Below are 21,442 nucleotides of genomic sequence, written 5' to 3' on the forward strand. Positions count from 1 at the left end.
TTTGTTTTATCGACAGATTTTTACAGAGATGTCCCACAGCTATTCTGCAGTCGACAGCCGTGAGCCCATCATACAGTGCTTGAATAGCTGCCTCCAAACTTGACCATCGAGACGCTAATGCATCTGTCTCTAAATTTTTTCATGAACTCATCCGTTCAGGACAAATCAAATGGGTAAGGGGATAGCAAGGAATAAAATCCAGGAAACATAAAACTGTCAATTCTGTGCTGATGTAATTTGATATTGTACACTTGTTTAAATTGTGGGCATAACTGTGATGGTGCAGGCAAAAACATTCCCAAAGGGGATGATAGTGGACTTTATACATATACATATCGTCACTGGGCGGGAAAAACCTTGTATGTACTTTTGGCCCTTGAACATGGATAAAGCCTTGTAGGTGTAGACTTTATATTGAAGAGGTTGCTTCATCCATGTTCAAGGGCCAAAAGTACATGCAGGAAACACCTCATATTTACTTTTGGCCCTTGAACATTGATACAGCCTTGTAGGTGTAGACTTTATATTGAATGGTTTGCTTCATCCATGTTCAAAAGGGCAAAAAGTAAAAGTACATATGAGGTTTTTCCGCTATATGTATTTATAACATTCGGCTGAAGCTGCGCAAAGCTCAATAGTGCTCAGAGGCTACTGAATTAAAGGTATGCCAACCGAATATGACGGGACAGGGATATGGGAAGAGGGCTGAATTTATATTAGGACTAGAAGCAGGAGGAAAACCGTAGCACCCACAAGAAGCCGGCCAGGACGAGCATGGATCGGCAACCAAACTCACAAGTGGCAATGCAAGGAATTGAAGCCGGACGGCGGTGGTGAGGGGCGAATGAGAAGACCACCACACTAACCCGTATAAACTGCAAACTAAATTACAGACTTAGGAGTGGACAAGGTTCATGTTTTTGCACCCTATAACAAATTACACAGTCCAACCTCTCTTATCTGGAGCTTATACAGATCTCTCTGTTATCGGGCTGCGTGATCTTTGTAGAAAAACATGTTCATAATACTTTTACACCTTCAATTCATGCTCTGAACCATTTGGAAGGACATTTATTTCTGTTTCACTCATTTATATATCACTCAAAACCCATCTTGCAGTGTTAGTACCCCATGAGTAATCTTTATTTGTCCCAAATTAAGCGCTTCACTCTTATGCATAACAACTTGCAGAGATGCCGCTTTTCCGGAAAACCGGATTTTTGAAAATTTGACAAATTTTCCAGAAAAAATTTAAAAAAAAAATTATTTACTTTGGAGAACCACTGGACTTATTCTGATGTGCTAGGATCATTCACAGTTATTAATTTGAAGAAGAAAAAATTGGTAAAAAAATTAAGAAAAAATTAGTTTGTTATCCTTAATATGCAAACCACAAACTAATGTTTACCTCTTTATCTATCATATTATAAATGCATGGAAAACCAATGTTCAGGAAATGTTTTAGCAACTCTGTGGCATCTCTGAACTTGTAATTTCCTTATCCAGATTTGTCACCTATCCGGCCAGTCCCATCATGGCCAGATAAAAGTGGTTGGACTGTATTATGTCTTTCAAAAGTTTCCTATTTGAAAACTCTGTATTCTAATCTTGTTTCTACCCCGCATTAACAGGAGTCTGAAGACTTCCAGACAAGGAAAGCCTTAGTAGAGAACCTTATCAAGCAACATGGTGCTGCACTAGTGCATGGAATCATTGATGCCTGCGTCTTCTATCTGCCATCCTATATGATGCCTGACCATGCAGAGGTTCTCTTTGATCTTATGCAAGTAGATAGGCAGGTAAGCGTTTCTCAAGTGTGACAGTAGAAACAGGGATGTGAGGTTTCTACTGGATGGTACTACACCCCTTGATGGGTGTGTGACTATTTTTGTAGTTTTCTCGGGGGATAGTCGTGCATGGGTGGGAGGAGTCGTGTGTGTTGTGGGGGGGGGGTGTCCGGTTGCTGCGCTGGAATTTTCGGTGGCTCAGGAGGGCGGTGCATTTGTTTTGTTTTAGGAAGGAGGTACCACTAGAATGTACCTCTTTTTCTTGACATATGGGATGGGCCGCTGGTCTTGAGTCGCTGGGTTTTCGGTGGGGAGATTGGGCTCCTTGCCCTTGTAGTGTGCATGGCTTTTTGTTGCCGGTGTGTGGTTGTTTCTTGGGAGGAGTGCGAAACTGGTCACGGGATTTGTCAGGGGGTGTGGTACCACCTTGATGTGTGTAATATCATATGTAAAGTGCAATCCAAATATTTCTTTACTTTTGTACCTTTAAGTCTTAGGCTCATCAAGGACCACAGTGGAAATAAGTGTGCTTTTAAATGTATTCTTTTCTGTGTTTTTTATCCTTGGTTTGAATCCTAAATAAAATGAAATGAAATGAAATGTAAGGTTTTTGGATTTTTAATGTGAGCAATGCGAGTATTCTGGATTTTTTTTTCTAGTAATATTTCCAGAGAAATTATTGTCAGTGTTCTAAATTGGTAAATTATCGGTATTTTACATCGGTAATTACCTGGTTATTTAACAAATTTTATTTTACCGAAAAATAAGTAAAATATAAAGTGATTCTAGACTTAAAGAAAATCTCAGGTAATCAAAACATTATGCCTTACATGTTAGGAAAATTATTATCAAGCACAAATCACATGGTTTTATTTCAAACAACTCATATTGACCATAAAAACGAATAAAAACAGCTGTGTCTTAACACCCGATATATTGAAATTCCTGGGGCACCAAAATTGTCTGGTGCAATGATGTCCCAGTAATACAATGAAGGCTGCCAACAGTTGAGCACAAATAACCATGACGTCATTGCCCTAGACAATTTTGAATATCGCGTGTTGAGAGACGACTGTTTTTATTCGTTTTTTTTATGGTCAATATGAGTTTGTTTTAAATAAACCTAGTGATTCATGCTTCATAAATTATTTTTCTAACATACAGGGTGTCCCAGAATGATTTACACTATGTTGATATCAAAAATATATAGTGAACAGTGTATCTAATTTTAATAAGTGCAATACAATGACACATATGTCTCCTGCTTATATTGACTTTGATGGAAATAGCTTGATTCGTTTTGCTATTACTGAAAATTGACGAAAACTGCATGTGCGTAATTTACAGCACAAAGGCATCATAACACATGGATCCTTGATCACCACCGTCCAGCCGCACTGTGCGATATATTGGAGAAATCCTACATTCTTTTATAGGAAATACACCAAATTTGGCACAGATGTAGAGCTTACAATGCTGAATAATTCTTGATATGGGATTAAGTGAAATGGGTTTATTTGGGCAAAAGTATTTTGCAATTTTATCCTAGTTTGCATGTTATTTCCTACAAAAAATGGCCATATTTCATTTTAGAGACATCCCAACATTCAATTTAGAAAAGGTAAGGTGGAATACCCAGCAAAGTAAGGCTAATTTTAAGTTAAGCCTCTGGCATGCATAGGTAAGATTTCAGAAACTTTGATGTAGACTCCTCCTGTTTACTGTCATTTACTGGAATGTGACAAAATCCTGGATTCGCAAAATTAAGTACTCACGAAAATGGTGAATATCGGCGATCCGCGAAATAAAGTACCTGTGAAATTTAAGTGTTTTACAGTACATTGTACAAGAATGTTTCAACATTTTTACTTGCAGACCAAAGGAACTTTTTGTTTTTGCAAAGTCAGCAGGCCTGCATGCATATATATGTACATGTAGCCTATCATTCAAAGGAGATGTTTGAGAATAAGCATTTAAAAATAATTATACATCTGGTATCGTGCAGGTCATTATTTACCAAATGTTATATTATTTATGCACAACTCAAAACTTGCATAATTTGTTGCATCATTTTTAAAAAAAAAAAAAAAAAAACTTGATGAATAAAAGTGCTACATGTAAGGACCTTTTCCTGAAGCAAACCTTTTGATTTACTAACCATGCATAATGTTTTTGATACCTTTCTCTTTTTGAGACCTTTTTGGACCATTTGGCCTCCTTTATTGCATTAAACTATTAATTTTGATCAAAACAAAAGGTACTATATTAAGATGTCCTGAATACTAGTATCAATTAATCTCATTTAGTATAATATGTATTCCAAGTAAAACAGCATTGCCTGAAGGAAACCTTTTGATTTTCTAACCATGCATAGTGTTTTTTGAGAACTACTAGTACTAGTAGCAATCAATCTTACTTAGTATACCATAAACATTCGCCTAATGGCGCTATGGGCTCCCTTGACATAACTGGAATTTTAGACATAAACTAAAAGTGCCAACCCATAAAAATCTCACCAGTAAATAAGGGCACATACCCTTAATTCTTGTTGGGATTTTTAGAGGAGGGAGCTCTCCTTTTGTACATGAAATTTACCCCAAGGCAAAGGAGCCCAGGTGCGCCATTAGGCTAACGCTTCTGTAATATGTCAGAATTTTCTGAAGGAAACCTTTCAATTTTCGAACCATACATCTTGTTTTAAGACATCTCAAAAATATCTTTTCCTTTGGTGTCTTTTATTTTGAACCAAATTTTACGGTAAATTAACTCAAGTGTGCATGTGTTTGTATGTATGTATGTATACATTACATATAACCTTGAGATGGATGAATGTTTTTAAACTTACCGTATTTCGTCAAATAGTCACCCCCCCTCAAATAAACGCCCCCCACCACTTTTTTCAACCAAGATGTTTCAAAAATGCCGATATTTCCATGCTATCTTGTGTAGTAAGCTTACCAAGTTGCCCACATGGTCGGTAATAGCGTCAATAATTGGCGAAAATCTGGATTGGAAACCCGGAGGTGCAGAAGTCAGTGTTTCTAGTTCATAGTTCGTCATTTTAGCGTGTGTTTTAAGTATACCTAATGATTTTAACGGGAATTATCGTTCTTAAATTGACCTTGAATAAACGACCCCCTTGGGAAAATGTAACGAAATACGGTATGTCAAATAATTGAGATAAAACTTGGTATTACATCAAGAATCTTGCTCATTGGAATCAATTGGAAGGCATTTCTTTACAATACATTCAGTGCTAATTATTGCAATGTTTTTGTTTCTACTTGTTCATTGTAGTCTGTGTGTACATGGTTAGAGGTAGCTCTTAAAACCCTGCCAGCTGAGTACTCTGATGGACGTATTAACGCAACGCAAAAACAGTTGACAGATTTCCACAAAGCAGTCACAAGGTAAGTTGTGAAACATGAAATTTGTAGCTCTTAAATCAAATGTGAATCCACTTTTTATTGATTTTTCCCCGCCCCCTGAAATTCACTTTGCCCCCCCCCCCCTCCCATGCCCCTCAAAAAAATCCTGGCACCACTGATTATGTAAGGCTTATGTCGGTAATTGTAGTTTGGATTTAGAGGGAGGACATTTAGAAAAACTGAATTGATATGCATCGCTGAGTGACGAGCAATTGGCACCTGACCAATGAGGTAACGTACACAACAAAAATCGCTCTACCTCATTGGCCAAAAACTATCGCTAAGCAATATACGCTGGCGAAGTGACGTAATAAATCGGATTAAGGGATCTAAAATGAGCGTTTATTGCGTTTCGACAGTATTTTTTGTGGGACATGAGAGCACCTCAGACCTATCGAATTGCATTCTGAATACGAAGCATGTCTTTCTGATATCAAATAATTTTCATTTTTTGAAAATCACAATATAATACAAATTTTATGACAAATTATAAAAATTTGATATTTTTCAAATTTTGATATATAACAGTCCTCGGTAAATTATATAAATCTAATGACATATTCTTAAAGTGTATGTAGCAGGGAGGAAAAGTTTACAGTCAATTGAAAATTTTGACCTTTCATATTGAAGATATGGATTTTTCCCAAAAGACCTAAATATTTTTTGGTGTTTTGGGAAAAAAATCCATATCTTCAATACGAAGGTCAAAATTTTCAATTGATCGTCGGCTTTTCATCCCACCTACATACACTTTAAGTATAAATCATCAGATTTATAAAGTTTACTTCAAGTACTGTTAAGTATCAAAATATCAATTTTAATGATTTGCCATAAAATGTGTATTAAATTGCGAATTTCAAAAATCAAAATTATTTGATATCAGAATGACATTCTTCGTATTCAGAATGCAATTCGATATATCTGATGTGCTCTAATGTCCCACAATAAATACTGTCCAAACGTTCATACCCCAGCCCTTAACTACCATAGCAATAGGTGAAAACAATTTTGAATATATCGTGTTGCACTACAAGCAGGTTTTACTCATCATCTGTGTATGTCTGCAGCCATAGATTGAATACAATATCAGTCTTTTAAGATACTAATCTTACAGGTGCAAGTGAACAGCATGATATGGTTCAATGGAGAGGTACCGCATGAATGTATCAGTGCAGCGCAGTATATTAAAAAATTGTTTTGACCTATTGCTATGGTAGTTAATCCGATTATTACATCACTTCGCCAGCGTATACTATAAATTCAACTTAAAACAATATTGGTGGAAAATATTGGTATGATTCTCAACAGAAGCTAAAAATAAGGAGTGATATAACAGGCCAAATGAGAAAGAAAACAGAGAAGATGCAAAAAGTATGGGTGGCCATTCAGGTCAAACAGAAAAGATTTATGTTGTCTTGAAAATATTAATGAACCATGCCATAAAATTTTTTTATATATCCCCTACAGTGCTGAAGAACTGAAAGCAGTCACCTATGCAGTAAGAGACTTCTGTCGACTCTTCAGGTAAAACCAAGCATCTCTTGTACATGTAACGGACTATGATTATTTGCTACCTGCATAAATCCATTAAGAATATTATATGAGTTGGAAGACGACTTGCTTGTTGCATCGTGGCTGCTGCTTGAGACGTTTGAAACTGACACAAAAGCATGGTGGCTTACCAGCTACATTCAGCTTGATGGGGTGGTGCAAAACAAAATTGTATGTTGTCGGTTTTAAGAGAACATTGTTTTTAGGGGCGGGAAATAATTTATTTTTATTAGTGGAAACAGGGCAACCAACGATATCTGACGCAAGACGGGAGGAGTGTTTGAGAAGATGTTCTTTCGTGGTGTTTTGTACAAAATGTGGCCAAACTTCCTCCATATTGGATTGAGATTTAGTAATGCTTGTAAAAGTGTGAGTTATAAACTTTGCAGGAAATGACATATTTTTAGTTAGATGCAAGTTTCTATCATCATGACACCGGCTATTTCATTGCATTTCTAATCACTGTAAAAAAATATTACAAATATTAGTTTTAAGTTGGAAATTCCTTTTTGTCTTTTTAACTATGCATTTTAATTATGAATATTAATGAACTATTATTAACCTTTGATAACGATACATCGATAGCAGTAGCACTTAATTGGTCATGTGTGACTAGCTTGTGAGGTTCAGTGGTTGAAATTTGATTGTGATCATATCATATTGCTGGTCTGGTAATTTGAACAGAAAGAGAAATAATGTTATTTTTCTGGTTTTTCGCATGCTGATGAATCCCAGATTAACTATAAACTGACCCTTTGTATTAAACTGACTATAGAGGGTGATATTTCATATATTTTCTCATACTGATGAATCCTAGATAACTGTAAACTGACCCTTTGTATGAAACTGACTGTAGAGCAGTAGCATAGGCAGAGGGGGGGGGGCAGAGTTCTGACAAAAAAAAAACGAAAGAGAAAAGTCTGACTAAAAAGGAAATCTTTTAACAAAAAATGGAACAGAAAATCGGGAAGGCAAAAAAAACCGATATATGTATATCCCATCAATAATATCAAGTTAAAATGATGCAACTGGGATTTTTTTGTCTTTGCCCAAATGTTCCCCCACCAAGAAGGCTGTGCTCCTGCTGTAGAGGGCGATGTTTTCACATTCGGTCTCATACTGTCGAACCCCAGATCAACTATAAACTGTCCCTGGCTATTAAACTGACTGTAGTGGGCGTTGTTTATACATTTTTTCCCATACTATCGGATCACATTGCAGAGAAGTATATAATTTTTTGCAGTTCAAAGCCCTCTCTTTATGCCATGGTGAGCACTCTTGTAGGACACTACCACAGGTTATATATATAGGAATTGGTATGCTTAAAAATAGATAACATAAATTTGAGATATTTTCGAGGATACATGCCTCATCTTGCAGCCTTATACATATACATAGATAATAGTAAAGTTGATTTTAACAATATGTGTTGCCATTTTCAGCTTGGATATCTGGCGTAAGTCTAGAAACTCAGTGGGTGGTCTGCCTATAGGTTTCAATGGCAACATGGCAAATGTCACCATTTTTCTGCTGAAAATTTGTATTTTTTGGTTGAGTTTTACTAATGTATACCTTAATTACAAGAAAAGATCTGTAATTCTTTCGAGTCCGATGTAAAAGTATTAATAAATATTGTTTTGTGCATTGTATGTGAAACAATAATATGATATTTTGCAGGAAGCTGTTGATGTAAAATTCACTAAAATGTCCCAAATAATTTGTTTGTGTGTGTAGCTGCCACTGGGTTCATGGTTCTAAAATGGCTGCCCTTGTGACCTATACTTTATATTATCTATGTATATTATAGGGCTGTTTAATATGATACAGTCAATGAAGAAAACTTGCATTTAGCAAAATAAAAACAAGAGAAAATGTTTCAAGGAAAATTTTTCAGAGCAAAATATTATTCAATATATTACTTTTACAATTATTAGGGGATTATCTACTCCGGGTCTCATTTTGAAACTGATGTCGTAGTTGCTGTTTCTGCATGCATGTGACTTAGTTCTTCAAAAATGACTATCAGCATAGGTTAAAATCTATTAACAGCGAGGCCTCGTTGTTCGCCTTCGCCGAGCCCCCCCCCCCCACATAGCCGAGGTCACGGCCTTCGGCCTCGCTTCTCGGCAACCCTGTCTAGAGTGCTCTCATGAACACTTAGATCCAGGATAGTGGTGATGAATTACATTAGGTACTCAAAGTGTGCCAGCATTTGTATATAAAACTTTAAGCAGTTCGATTTGGATCAAACAGCATTCATGGAAAAAATCCCAGTGTTTAATGCAGCTTTGGCTAGGCCATAATTTTCATTGCTATTTGATTGCATGCCCTTTCTATGCCACTAATGCTATTTAACATAAAAACATTAGTTTCATTGTGAAATGCAGTGAGTACAAAGTACCACATCGGACTACTTTGCAGTCCTCTTTTCTCCTCTGTTTGAGGGATACATGCAACAGTTTAAAGGGTGATTGCCAGTTTAACAAGTGGACTTGTCACTTTTAATTTCATCAGGATGGGTTTAAAAACTGCCATTAAGAATATGAACGTTTTGTTAATTGTTAATAAATTTTAATCAAATCACATGATTTAGAACATTTTTAGACTTGTTTAACTTGAGGATGTTACATTACACTCGGCTTCAGAGAAGAACGGCAGTCCCTTGCTCAGTTTGACACGAGCGTCCTGTATAATGAGGGACATACGCAGAGCTTTGTGTGCGTTGACCAACGTTTTGACGCGAATTGGGCCAATCAGATTACAGGATTGTCAGATGATTGAATCAGCCAATCAGAACCCCACTTTTGTGTTTACGCTGTGCACACTCTCAGAATGTAAACAACCTGCTGTTCTTCTTGGCCAGAAACTATGTCTTCAAATGGGCTAGTGGAAAGTCCACTCCATACATGACTTGGACAGTATAAAGCCAAATGGATTCAACAGCACTATATACAGCATAAGCTCAGTTAGAAATAAATGATGATATCATGACATGGTGCTGTCACTTTGTCTTGTCAGTTCCATGATAAAAAATGAAGTTCACTATGGAGTAGTGTACTACTTCATTCAGGGCTGTCAACTTTTTGGAATTGCTTGGCGTGAGACAGAGCCGTACCGGGATTTGTTTACTACAATGTTCATTTTGATCCATGAGTATTTGAGCCATGGCGTTCGAGAATCTGACAAATTCTGGGGGGTTAGGGACAACAAATTATTTTGACGATGCGTGAGATTTTACTCATTTTCCAGCATTTTGTGTGAGATTTACTACTTGAGGAGTGAGATTATACTACCTTGGCGTGAGACCATGAGTAAATGACCCAATGCGTGAGACTCGCGGCCAATGCGTGAGAGTTGACAGCCCTGACTTCATTGCCTATTGATAAATTTCGATATTAAAGCCATAATATATGATCTTTTAAAATGAGTTTGGTCAATTTTTTGCACATGTTCCAACTTACTCCTAATTGGTATGGTACTAATAATATTTCATAATATTTGGCAAAGAATAACCAAATTAAAATTTGACCGAAATCATATATTAAGGCTTTAAATACGAGTAATCATGCAAATAAACATGTTCCCATGGACAAAGATACCGCGCTACATTGAAGTATGTATTTAAGCTTACGGTACCATGTTTTTTATAGCTTTAGTAAAAATTCATTTTGTTTGTACAGACTTAAGTCGGCGATTAATGTTTACTAAAACCATGAAACATTCACTACACTCGGTTTCAGAGAAGAACGGCAGTCCCTTGCTCAGATTGACGCAAGCGCCCTGTTAATGAGGGACAGGGAACGTTTTGACGCGAAATGGATCAATCAGATTACCACGTCTGTTGTAATGATTGTCAGACGATTGAATCAGCCAATCAAAACTCCGCTTCCGTTTTTACGCTGTGCACACTCTCAAAATGTAAACAACTGCCGTTCTTCTCTGGCAGAAACTGTAGTCTACTATAAATGAGAGATAGTGTTGAATACTACAGAATAGAGAAGAGGGGCAATATTTGGTTATAATCATTGCCCATTAGTGATTGTCAAAACTTGAGGTTAATGAATATGTATGGTTGGAAAAGAGAAAATCTGCCATGTTTTTATTTGTGTGTATAAATGGTCATTTTGTTTTCCTTTTTGTTGATTTGTTTGTTTTCCCAAAAACTCAAAAACAATTTGAATGTGCAATTTTCAGTTTTTAACTTTAATACCCAGCATTGTCCTATTAGAGGGCCAAATCTGGTCTGCTAACCTTATTGTCCTTGCCTCTTGAATTGCTCTGAAGAAAAGCGTTAGAAATGTGTATTTGGCCCTCAAGTACATGTAGGTACCCCTAAAATATGTGTGGGCAGTGGAGGCCCCACTTTTGAGGCAAAACCCCCAAATCACGTAAATTTCCACTTTTTATGGCAATTTTGTGCAAAATTTGATGATTTTGCCCCCCACGATATTCACTTTTCCCCCATGCCCCCCCCCCCAAAAAAAAATACTGGCACCACCACTGTGTGTGGGCTTTCATGGCCCATGAATATTTGTAATTGAGAGAACCCCTGCCTAAAAGCAATTTTTTCCACAAGGAACTTAGGAAGCAAATTTATTGTCCTATCACAAAATGAGTAATTTTTAATATTGTGTGTATGGAAAATCCAAAGGTACTTTGAAACTGCCTCTTGCTATATAAGTTTAAATAAAGAAAATATCATGATAAGATTTAATTGCAATAGATTTTGAATATCAAGGGTTAGCTGCGACTGCTTCAATAAAATGTGGTCTTTTAACAAGACTAGCGGTCACCCGTCTTTCGCGATCAGGGTCTTTCGCGGTTGGTAAATTTTGTTATATTTTGTGTACATGTAAATGTTTTATTTAATGTGATTAATGGTATGAGAGGAGATTATCGTTTAGAACTTAGAAGTATAATATTTAGTATCTTTTCCATATAAATCAATGGCTTGAAATTGCAATTAGATCATGATCGAAGCAAGTCTTCTTGCCACCATATCATATCCACCGTGACTCCGTGAGAAGTCTTGCCCCTGTGGGATGCTGGCCGCTCTGCTATTTAAGATTTTTATGCATTTGTTTCTACAGTACTTTTTAGCCCATTTTGGACAAATTTGTTGTACCTTTTAGCTCATTTTTTATCATTTTCATCCAAGTTTGTTCCCCACCTTGAAATGTAGCTTGCTGCCCCCGCCTCATGCAAAAGTCCTGGCTACATCACTGAGCAGATGAAACACAATTTTATTCACATCCCTCTTGGCCCCTGTGGCCTGCTGGCTGATCTGATATTGTAGATTTCTATGCATTTGTTGTACTTTTTATTTGTTAGCCCATTTTGGATAAATTTGTCGTACTCTTATAGTCCATTTGTGACAATCCCCCCCCATGAAATTTGCCTTGCCCCCCCCCCTCTTTCTCTCTCTCTCTCTCTGAAAAAGTCCTGGCTACACCACTGTGCAGCTGAAATAATTTTATTCACATTTCCTTACACTCTATTTCATATAAAGTTATGATTTTTTTTTTGCAACCCTGATTAATTTGTCCTTCAAAAGTTTCACTTACAAACTAATTCAATAAACAAACACTCTACTGTTGACTATAGGTTCTCAATAAAAACACAGAATACATGCTAATGTTGATAAATTAGTTGAATAAACAATAGATGTTAATTGAGTTTCTACTGTGTTTGAGACTACAGGCATATTTCTACTGTGTCATGTAATAGTTGAGACTACAGGCATAATATCCTCACACCGATGACAGGATCTTCTCTGGTCAACATTAGTGTATTGTGTTGGCCTGAAAAGTTTTAGCATGGAGGTGCTCTGGTAGTGGCTTTGAAACTAATTAACATAATTTGACACCCTTAACGTAAACAAAAACAAAATTGGACGTTTTATTGGGGTGCGGACAACTTTACTCTACGCAACGCAAAAATCCGTTTTCCGAAATAATGTAAAACGTAGAAGTTTTTAGCCTTACCAAGTCGCCAAACTCAGTAATTTATTATAGATATTTATGAATAAAATGCATCTTTCTTGACCACATTACATTATGTCATTTTCTACAGGGTTTTTCCGTTCAATGTCTTAATTATTAACCAGAAATTCAAGAAGCTCCATCCTGAGAAATTCAGCACTGTATTCTGTCGGTCAGAGTGTTGTCTTACTTTCTTCAGGATATTCAGGTGCTTTTGCTCATCCTCCCTCTGATGATGGTGTGGCTGGTACTTTCTTGGCTATTCCAGTGTTTTTGCTCAACCTCCCTCTGATAATGGAGTGAAAGATTGCTGTTGTGGTGAATGGGATAGTTAAAATAATTTGAAACAGTAGGCTAATCCTTTTCATGAAAGAGTTACAACCTGTAAAGTATTGTCCAGTTTGATATTCTCTCAATTTCTGTTCATGAAAATGTTAATTCATTGTGTCAAACTGGAAAGAATGAGTAAAAACTGTAATTTCCCTATACACTCCAATGCATGGTTTCACTCCAGGTCTGGGGAGTAAGAGAGATAGATGGAGCAAAAACCTGGATGTCAGACTGTCAGAATATGTATATACACAAAAATAAGTAGAAAATAATGTTGTTTTTTCTTGGTCCTCCCCAGAATAGATTATAATGAATAATGAAATAATTGCCTGCCTTGCTTTCTGAAAATATGTGACTGGAAACTCAAAATTGACTTTGCCCCGTCTAATTACAAGTAAGGGTCAGCTCTTTTGAAATCAACCGAAATATGAGAACTTCAAAAACTTACAACTTCAGCAAAATAAGTGCCAAGTTTGGAAATGCCACTTAAAGCTGTGTTATGTCATGCAGCCGATATGGTCCAGACCTTTTTTAAAATCTTAAAGCATTTGTAACAAAACTTGCAGTAAGTTTTGTGACAGTATGTATTCTCCCAACTTATCCAGAATAGTTTGTTTTGTCTCAAGTAACATATTTTGATATGCAAGTGTGTCTAACACCTGTTAAGGGCAGGAACAAAACAAGTAGTAGTCTTTATTTTCTTAAAGGCGGGTGGTCCAATATTTTTTGTTTTCTATCATATGATACATTGAGGCATACCATTCAAACGGTTTCAAAAATTTATATTGCTCCACAAGCCTGTAAGAAGGTGGCGCCAAAAAAGTCCCCTATTTTGACCAAAGAAATAAAGGGTTTTATTTATGCCTTTTTGGTCAAAAAAGGTCCCAAATTTTGGGAAAAAGTCCACTTTTTCAAAATCCCCCCTTATCCACTTTTTCAAAATCAGCCATTCCCCCAAATAAATCCTGGTTACAGGTCTGTTACTCCAGCAGTTTTGATATGAGAAGCAAATATGTGTATAACAATGTCTTGAGATATTACATACTTCTGGTGGTTGTTTCCAATTTTTACCATATTTTTTTCACATCATCTAAATGAAACATCTGGGGCAGGAGCATTAAATTTTACTGGAGTAATGAGGAAAATATGAAGATTTTACTGTACTAAAATCTCAGTTTTGATGAGGAAAAATTTGAGGTGAGGGTATCAATTATATCATACACCCTTAACTCATAAAAGCTGGTAACCCAAATGTGGCCCAGGATGCTCTATATGTATTTAGTTGTCTGTTCCATTAAGTTACATTTGGTTTCAAGTAACAAGTTTGATATGTTAACATATCTAGGCATTGTATCAGTTGTGAAATGAGACATTTACCTTAACAAGTGTGGTGAAGAGGCACCTATTAAAGAATACAATTGCATTATTACAAATTATGGGGAAACTATTGATGGCTTGGCCCACAATTATGTTTCGAAGCAAGTGTTGTGAAGAGCCACCTGTTAAAGAATCAGTGGCTCCGGAACCGGGGGGCTCCCAATAATTTGGATGTCTATGGAAAATTACCATTGGGCCCCCCAATAATTTTGGCCAGGCACCATTGGGTGCCCCCCAATATTTAACATCTTCCGGAGCCTCTGAGAATGGAATTGCTTTCAGTACTACTGATGTGATACATGTGTAGGGCAAATCTATATAATCATAACAGGTGTAATATTGAACTTTCTGTATGTTTTTAGAATCTGTCCACTGCAAAAGTAAAATTGTATCTGCCATGCAATGATTTATCACAAAGTACACTGCAATTAAGAGAGCATAATGTCTGACATCAGGATGTTCATAATAATTATGATTAAAATGTATTCTGCTGATTTTACTTTGAAAACTTGCAATTAGTAAAATAAGATTTTAGTAATTAGTAAAAATAAGTTAGGAATTGTCACTTTAAGCCATGTTACCTCATGAAGCTATGAAAATATTAATGCATTTGTGACCAAACTGACTGCATCTCCCAACTTGTACTATTTTGTTTAGTCTCAAGTAACATATTTTGATATGCAAGTGTGTCAAGCACCTGTTTGGGGTAGGGACAAAACTCACATTTGTGTAGTCCATATTATGTTCTTAATTCATTTATGACAAACCCAAAATGTGGCCTAGGATGCTCTATATTTATTTAGTTGTCTGTTCCATTAAGTTACATTTGGTTTCAAGTAACAAGTTTGATATAGTCGAGACATTGTATCAGTTGTGAAATGAGACATTTACCTTGTAACAAGTGTGGTGAAGAGTCACCTATTAAAGAATACAATTGCATTATTATAATTATGGCTTGGACCACAATTGTTTTGAAACAAGTGTAGTGAAGAGCCACCTGTTAAAGAATGGAATTGCTTTCAGTACTATTGATGTGATACATGTGTAGGGCAAATCTATATAATCATAACATGTGTAAAGTTGAAATTTCTGTATGTTTTAGAATCAGTCCACTGCAAAAGTAAAATTGTATCTGCCATGCAATGATTTATCATGAAATACACTGGATTTTGACTTGAAGAGAGCATAATGTGTAACATCAGGATGTTCATAATATGATTAAAATGTATTTCGCTGATTTAACTTTGAAAACTTGCAAAAGAAAAATAAGATACATAAAGTTAGGAATTGTCACTTTAAGCCATGTTACCTCATGAATCCCGTACAAAATGTATGGTCCAGATTTATATAAAATCTTAATGTGACACAAATGTGACTGCATCTCCCAACTTATACTATTTTTAGACTCAAGTAACATATTTTGATATACAAGTGTGTCAAGCACCTGTTTGGGGTAGGAACTCACATTTTTGTAGTCCATATAATGTTCTTAATTCATTTATGACAAACCCAAATGTGGCCTAGGATGCTCTATATTTATTTAGTTGTCTGGTCCATTAAGTACATTTGGTTTCAAGTAACAAGTTTGATAACATGTCTAGACAATGTATCAGTTGTGAAATGAGACATTTACCTTGTAACAAATGTGGTGAAGAGGCTCCTATTAAAGAATACAATTGCATTATTACAAATTATGGGGAAACTATATTCATGGCTTGGCCACACTTGTGAGATGTTTGTCCTATTGTGTACCGGTATCCTATTCAGATAAGAGTTGACAGCGGTGAGTTTTGATTAAAGAATGGAATTGAATTGACTATTGTGATTTTACGTGTATAGCAGTGGTGTAGATTTCTTTTTGACATGGGGGGGGGGATTTCATGAAAGTATAGGGAATGCAGCCCCTTTTGGCAACAAAATAAGCTTTTAGTAGAAATGCACACAAAGCATGCAAAAATGTTGGAATATTGAAGCTAAACTGGTGCAAAAGTGGAATAAATTTGTGCAAAGCATGCAAAAATTGACACTGAGGTTAATTTGGTCAGAAACCCACATACAGGCATCAACTTGGGGGGATGATTGTACCCCTATCAAAATATTGGGAGGGATTTATCCCCCATCCCCTGGGATCTACGCCTATGCTGTCTAGGTCAGTGTCTAATGTGTGATCATAACAGGTCCCCATGTATAGTGGAAATTAATAAAATTATGCATATAGCATAATAATATTTTAGAAGGTTCTCATTTGCAATCCCCATCAGAAACCGTAAATAGCAAGTGATGCTCTTCATCGAAAGTGCCATCTATTTTTCTTAACACCAGGGTTCTGATCAAGTACAGTTTTCCAAAGATGAAAAGGATTCACTCTTGTTTTATTGCACATGCTTAACTCGCAAAAGATTCTTGTTATCTTAGAATAATTGAATTTTTTTATTGTGTTGGCTATTTAAATGAATTTCTTGGCATTGCAGTAAAGGAAACTAATATTATTCTTGGCCTAAGAAGTTACCTCAAAGGATCAAAAGAGGTGGAAATGTTACACAGAAAATTAAAATTCCTGTTGTTATTAAATGGCAACTACACAATCATTGGTTAAGAAATTTCTAGTATAATTGAATAATTCATACCGCAGCCAGTGGAGATCTATAACTTTCTGCCTTTGATCCATAAAATTGCATTATTAGGCACATCATCCTAAATAGTTTTGATATTATGTACTTAAAATCATTGTCATCTTTTATCGCTTTTTTATTGTGTATTATTTTCTTTTTAAGACCAAGACTTGGTCAATTGTAATTATTGTGTACGTAAACATGTTTACTTATGTCAAATTGATTTGTCAGAAATAAAATTGAGAAGAAACAATGTATGAATGCTTGTGAATACAATGCAAGAAATAAAAGAGAAGATGACAGTTTTCAGAAAGTATCTTATGCTGCAAAAATCTACACTAGTCAGCCATATCAGTAAAACGGGATTTTTAAATATTCAAATATTAAGTGTCTGTGAGTGTGATCATGGTCAAAATATAATCACAAAGTTAAAGATAAATTGTTCCACAATTCCACAAACTGGAATGGATGAGTGGAATGATCTATCACTGAGTGATTATATTTTGACCAATACACAAATTCAAGACAATCAATATTTGTTTGAAATCACTCGTACATAAATTCTATTACTTACAAATTAATTTAGGTGGGCAATACCAATCCACTCCTAGATATTAAGAACCAAACAGAGCAAACATTAGTAAGACACAAGGTGTGCACAAATATTGTATAATTGCACGGGCGCACGCTCCGGGTAGTATGCTGACGGGGCTTTTTGGTGCTGGGGAAGAAAAGAAAGAAGTTTTAAAGGAAGAAAATGAGCAAAGAAGTGGTTTCTTTCCCGTTGTATTCAAACCCCAGACCCCTTAGGTGCCAAGCACACCATCAGCAACCAGTAGCCAGAGGTGTTTCTCTGGTCTGGCCAACCAAACCATGCATGTGACTTATAATACTAATAGGTTGATTGCATGTGCATTTTCCGTCACAAACATTTTGTATATATTTTGACCAAGTTTCTATATGTTACTTACACTGTGTGGCTTTGGGTTGTCGCTCCAGTTGCAAAGAGATTGTGACTTGCAGGACGTATATATATGGGTTAAATGACAATGATAAACTATATTATGTCAAAATACAGGAAAATATACAGTCTTGTTATATCCTCTTACTAATAATATAGGCACTATAACCTATATGATAGGTACACTGTAGGAAGTTTGACAACCAGGTAAATTGAGTCTATGATTTGAATAACCAAACAAGCCAGAGGGTGAAAACATATGGGATAGTCCAGATCTGTTATATTAGTCCTGTTTCAAGGTGGCATGAAACATTTAAGTCAAGGGTGCACGACTGAACAAACAAGAAGTTGAAAGCACACTAGATCTGTTAATGGTAGTCATGCTTAGACTGGCATAAACCATCTGGATTCAGATAGGTAACAGCAGGCTACATCTAAGTTCTTCAAAAAGATCCACCTTTATTGATATAAACAGAGGGTTGGGGGAAAATGGAATTTTAATGTTAAATCAGCCCCTTTTGGATCCAGTTTTCCGTCCTGACCAAGTTCTGTTTATTTAAATGGTCGCCCCATGCAGAACACACTTGAGTCCTAACCAGGCTCAAGGAAAAAGACAATATACCTTATTATGTCTGAATTGCCTGTGCATGGTTTCACTTAAGCAGTATTCAGACTTTTTATTGTACGTACAATATTGTATGTAACATATATACGTTATTTAATCTATTGCCATTCTATTTCCAGCCATGTTTAAGTTCTAACGAATGTTTGATGACGAAAAATCGATAATATATTTCTGCTAGATATTGTATGTAACATATTATCGATTTTTCGTCATCAAACATTCATAGAACTTAAATATTACTGGAAATAGAATGGCAATAGATTAAATAACGTATATATGGTACATACAATATTGTACGTACAATACTCGGAGTCTGTGGAGCGCTTTATGCATGGTGTATAATACAATTCCACTCAAATTGAGCATTGAGCCAATTCAGGCATAGCACGGGCAATCATACACAGATACGTCTCTCTGCTGCTGAGTCATATTTTAATTGAATAAAAGTGGTACTACACCCCTTGATAAATTTGTGTGACTATTTTTGCATTTTTCTCAAAAAATAATAATACACTGGTAACAAAAGTTATGTATATTATAGGGACAAGGAATCCAGTTACTTCACTGGAATTTTAGTGACTCAAGACAAGCGGTACATTATCTATGATAAGAAAAGAGGTACGCTAGAATGTACCTCATTTCTTAACATAAGGAACCACTTGTCGTGAATCACTGAAATTTCAGTAAAGTAATTGGATCCCTTGTCACCTTTGTTTACCAGTGTGTAGTCATTTTTTGAGCAAAATGCAAAATTAGTCACAAAATTTACCAGGGGGTGTAGTACCACCTTAAGGAATGTGGCTGTGCAACTATAGGCCTATTGCTGCATGAGAATGAAACAATTCAAAAATTGTATCGATGTATGCTTTACCTTGATACAGCTTGTTAGCCTGCTATAATATAACTGACAAATCCATCATTGCTTAATACTCCCACCAAGAATGCCAACCAAACTTAACCATTCAAATCGTCATTTTGAAAAAATACAAATAATTGTGATTTCCAATCAAAATTTCATATTTATAGCAATTATTTTGCAATACAAACTTGTTTTAAAGATCTTCCATAAATTTGTACTATTTTTTTCACAGTTGGAAATCCAGATTGAAATTTCTTCTGTAAATTAAAAATTTGTCCAAATCCTCTCAATTGATTATAAAATTGTTTGGAGGGAGTGTTGGTTAATTGGTGGAAGAGCCCAACAGTGGCACATTCCATTTAACCTGCACAGGTGGGCCTTTGTGAAACCGATCTCCTGGAAGATGAAGAGAGATCCAGCCAGACATACAAGAAGAAAAATGAAGATCATAAGAGGAAAACATTTCTGAAGACTAACCCAGGACATCGACAATGAGAATTGACAACATGACTTAGCAGTCCAAGAGAACGCTAAATATGGATCAGCAGTATTACATAATAATACCCTGCTATGACAATAGCTGCACTAGGTTAATCGTATAATCTCCTTATGTGGTTAGCATGGCTGGGCCAGGAAATCCACAAGGTCAGCCAGTGTATGTACATGTATTCGGTACATGTGCCATATCTTTACAATGGGTGATAAATTTCTGGTTTGTTTTATTTCAAAAGCGCAACAGTCGATATTCTAAAGCTTGGTCCAAATCCAAGAGAAGAACCAACTCTAGTAATTTATGTGGTTTCAAATTATATCGGCCGTTGCCTTTATGATAGAAATGGTGTTTGTTGATGTCCACAGTTTCCCATTAGATCATAACATGCTGTTGTACATCCAAGGTCAAAGGTCTTTTAATCCATATTTGGCGTTGTTCTGGGACTGCTTAGTGGAGGAGTCACTGCTGTTATTATTATTGTTATTATTATGAAAACATTTCTATGGCGCTCTACAAATTAAAGTGCAGAGCACCTTACAAGAAAACACATATCATTAGATTTATACTTTAAGTACATATCATTATTATTTTACTTTGAGGAGCTGTTTAAATGTCAAAAATATAAATTTTTAATAATTTGCCATAAAATTTGTATTGCAAAATTTAAAAAAATCAAAATTATTTGATACCAGAAGGACATTAATCGTATTCAGAATGCAATTTGGTGTGTCTGATGTGCTCTCAGGTACCACAAAATACTGTGCAAACGTTGCTATCCGATTCCTTGAGTGTATCCTTCATGTACATGTAAGCATATACAAAATTAGCCTATTGTCATGGCTTGATTGAGGATTGCACAGCTTTATTCCATGAAATGTATAATTATTGTCTTAATACAAGGCTAATTCTGAGTATGATATGAAGGTATAAAGATTCCACTTCATTAGTGCTGGAATCCTTTATATACGATATGAAAATACAATGGGTTCAGGGCAATGTGACAAGTGTGAGGACTTTTATGCAAAATACATTTAATACAATATGTGAGTCAAGTGTGAGGATTTTTATGTATTGCATGTAAAAATTGCTTATAAAAATCATGGGGTGGAAAAAAGTGAATGTTATTTTTACAATTTGATTCAAGATACATGTTCTGGAAGATGTTTCCCTAAAAAGTATTTTGTCGTACATTATTTTAAAGCAAAGTTTATATTCATGTATTTTGCAATTTTGGTGCCATGAAATCTAATAGTCTGTGAGTCACATCAAATGAAAAACCTATTTTTCGATTTTTAATCTGGGTAGTTTTTTGTCTACCCTGTAATCAATATTTAAAAGACTTGGTGTTCACTGAATACTAAGTAACGCTGCAAGGGAAATAAACTGCTCAAATAAAGAAAGTCCGCAGTCATGTAACCCGTCCTACACCAAAACCTGA

At 35.8% G+C, this 21,442-nt stretch overlaps 2 protein-coding genes across 2 annotated transcripts in view; both read left to right on the forward strand.

Moving 5' to 3' along the window:
- Nucleotides 1-103, forward strand: part of LOC140166706 (transportin-3-like) — a 31,978-nt gene extending 31,875 nt beyond the window's left edge. Inside the window, exon 18 of the mRNA XM_072190205.1 lies at nucleotides 17-103. Coding sequence (XP_072046306.1) covers nucleotides 17-103 — 87 coding nt within the window. The remainder of the gene's footprint in view (nucleotides 1-16) is intronic.
- On the forward strand, nucleotides 21-20,208 carry LOC140165953 (transportin-3-like). The gene is made up of 5 exons (XM_072189294.1): nucleotides 21-173; nucleotides 1,632-1,799; nucleotides 5,085-5,197; nucleotides 6,683-6,739; nucleotides 19,744-20,208. The coding sequence occupies exons 2-5, from the start codon at nucleotides 1,746-1,748 to the stop codon at nucleotides 19,772-19,774; spliced, it is 255 nt and encodes an 84-aa protein (XP_072045395.1). The 5' UTR covers nucleotides 21-173; nucleotides 1,632-1,745; the 3' UTR covers nucleotides 19,775-20,208.
- Nucleotides 20,209-21,442: the final 1,234 nt, after the last annotated feature.

This window comes from Amphiura filiformis, chromosome 12, assembly GCF_039555335.1.
Source record: "Amphiura filiformis chromosome 12, Afil_fr2py, whole genome shotgun sequence".
Lineage (NCBI taxonomy): Eukaryota > Metazoa > Echinodermata > Ophiuroidea > Amphilepidida > Amphiuridae > Amphiura > Amphiura filiformis.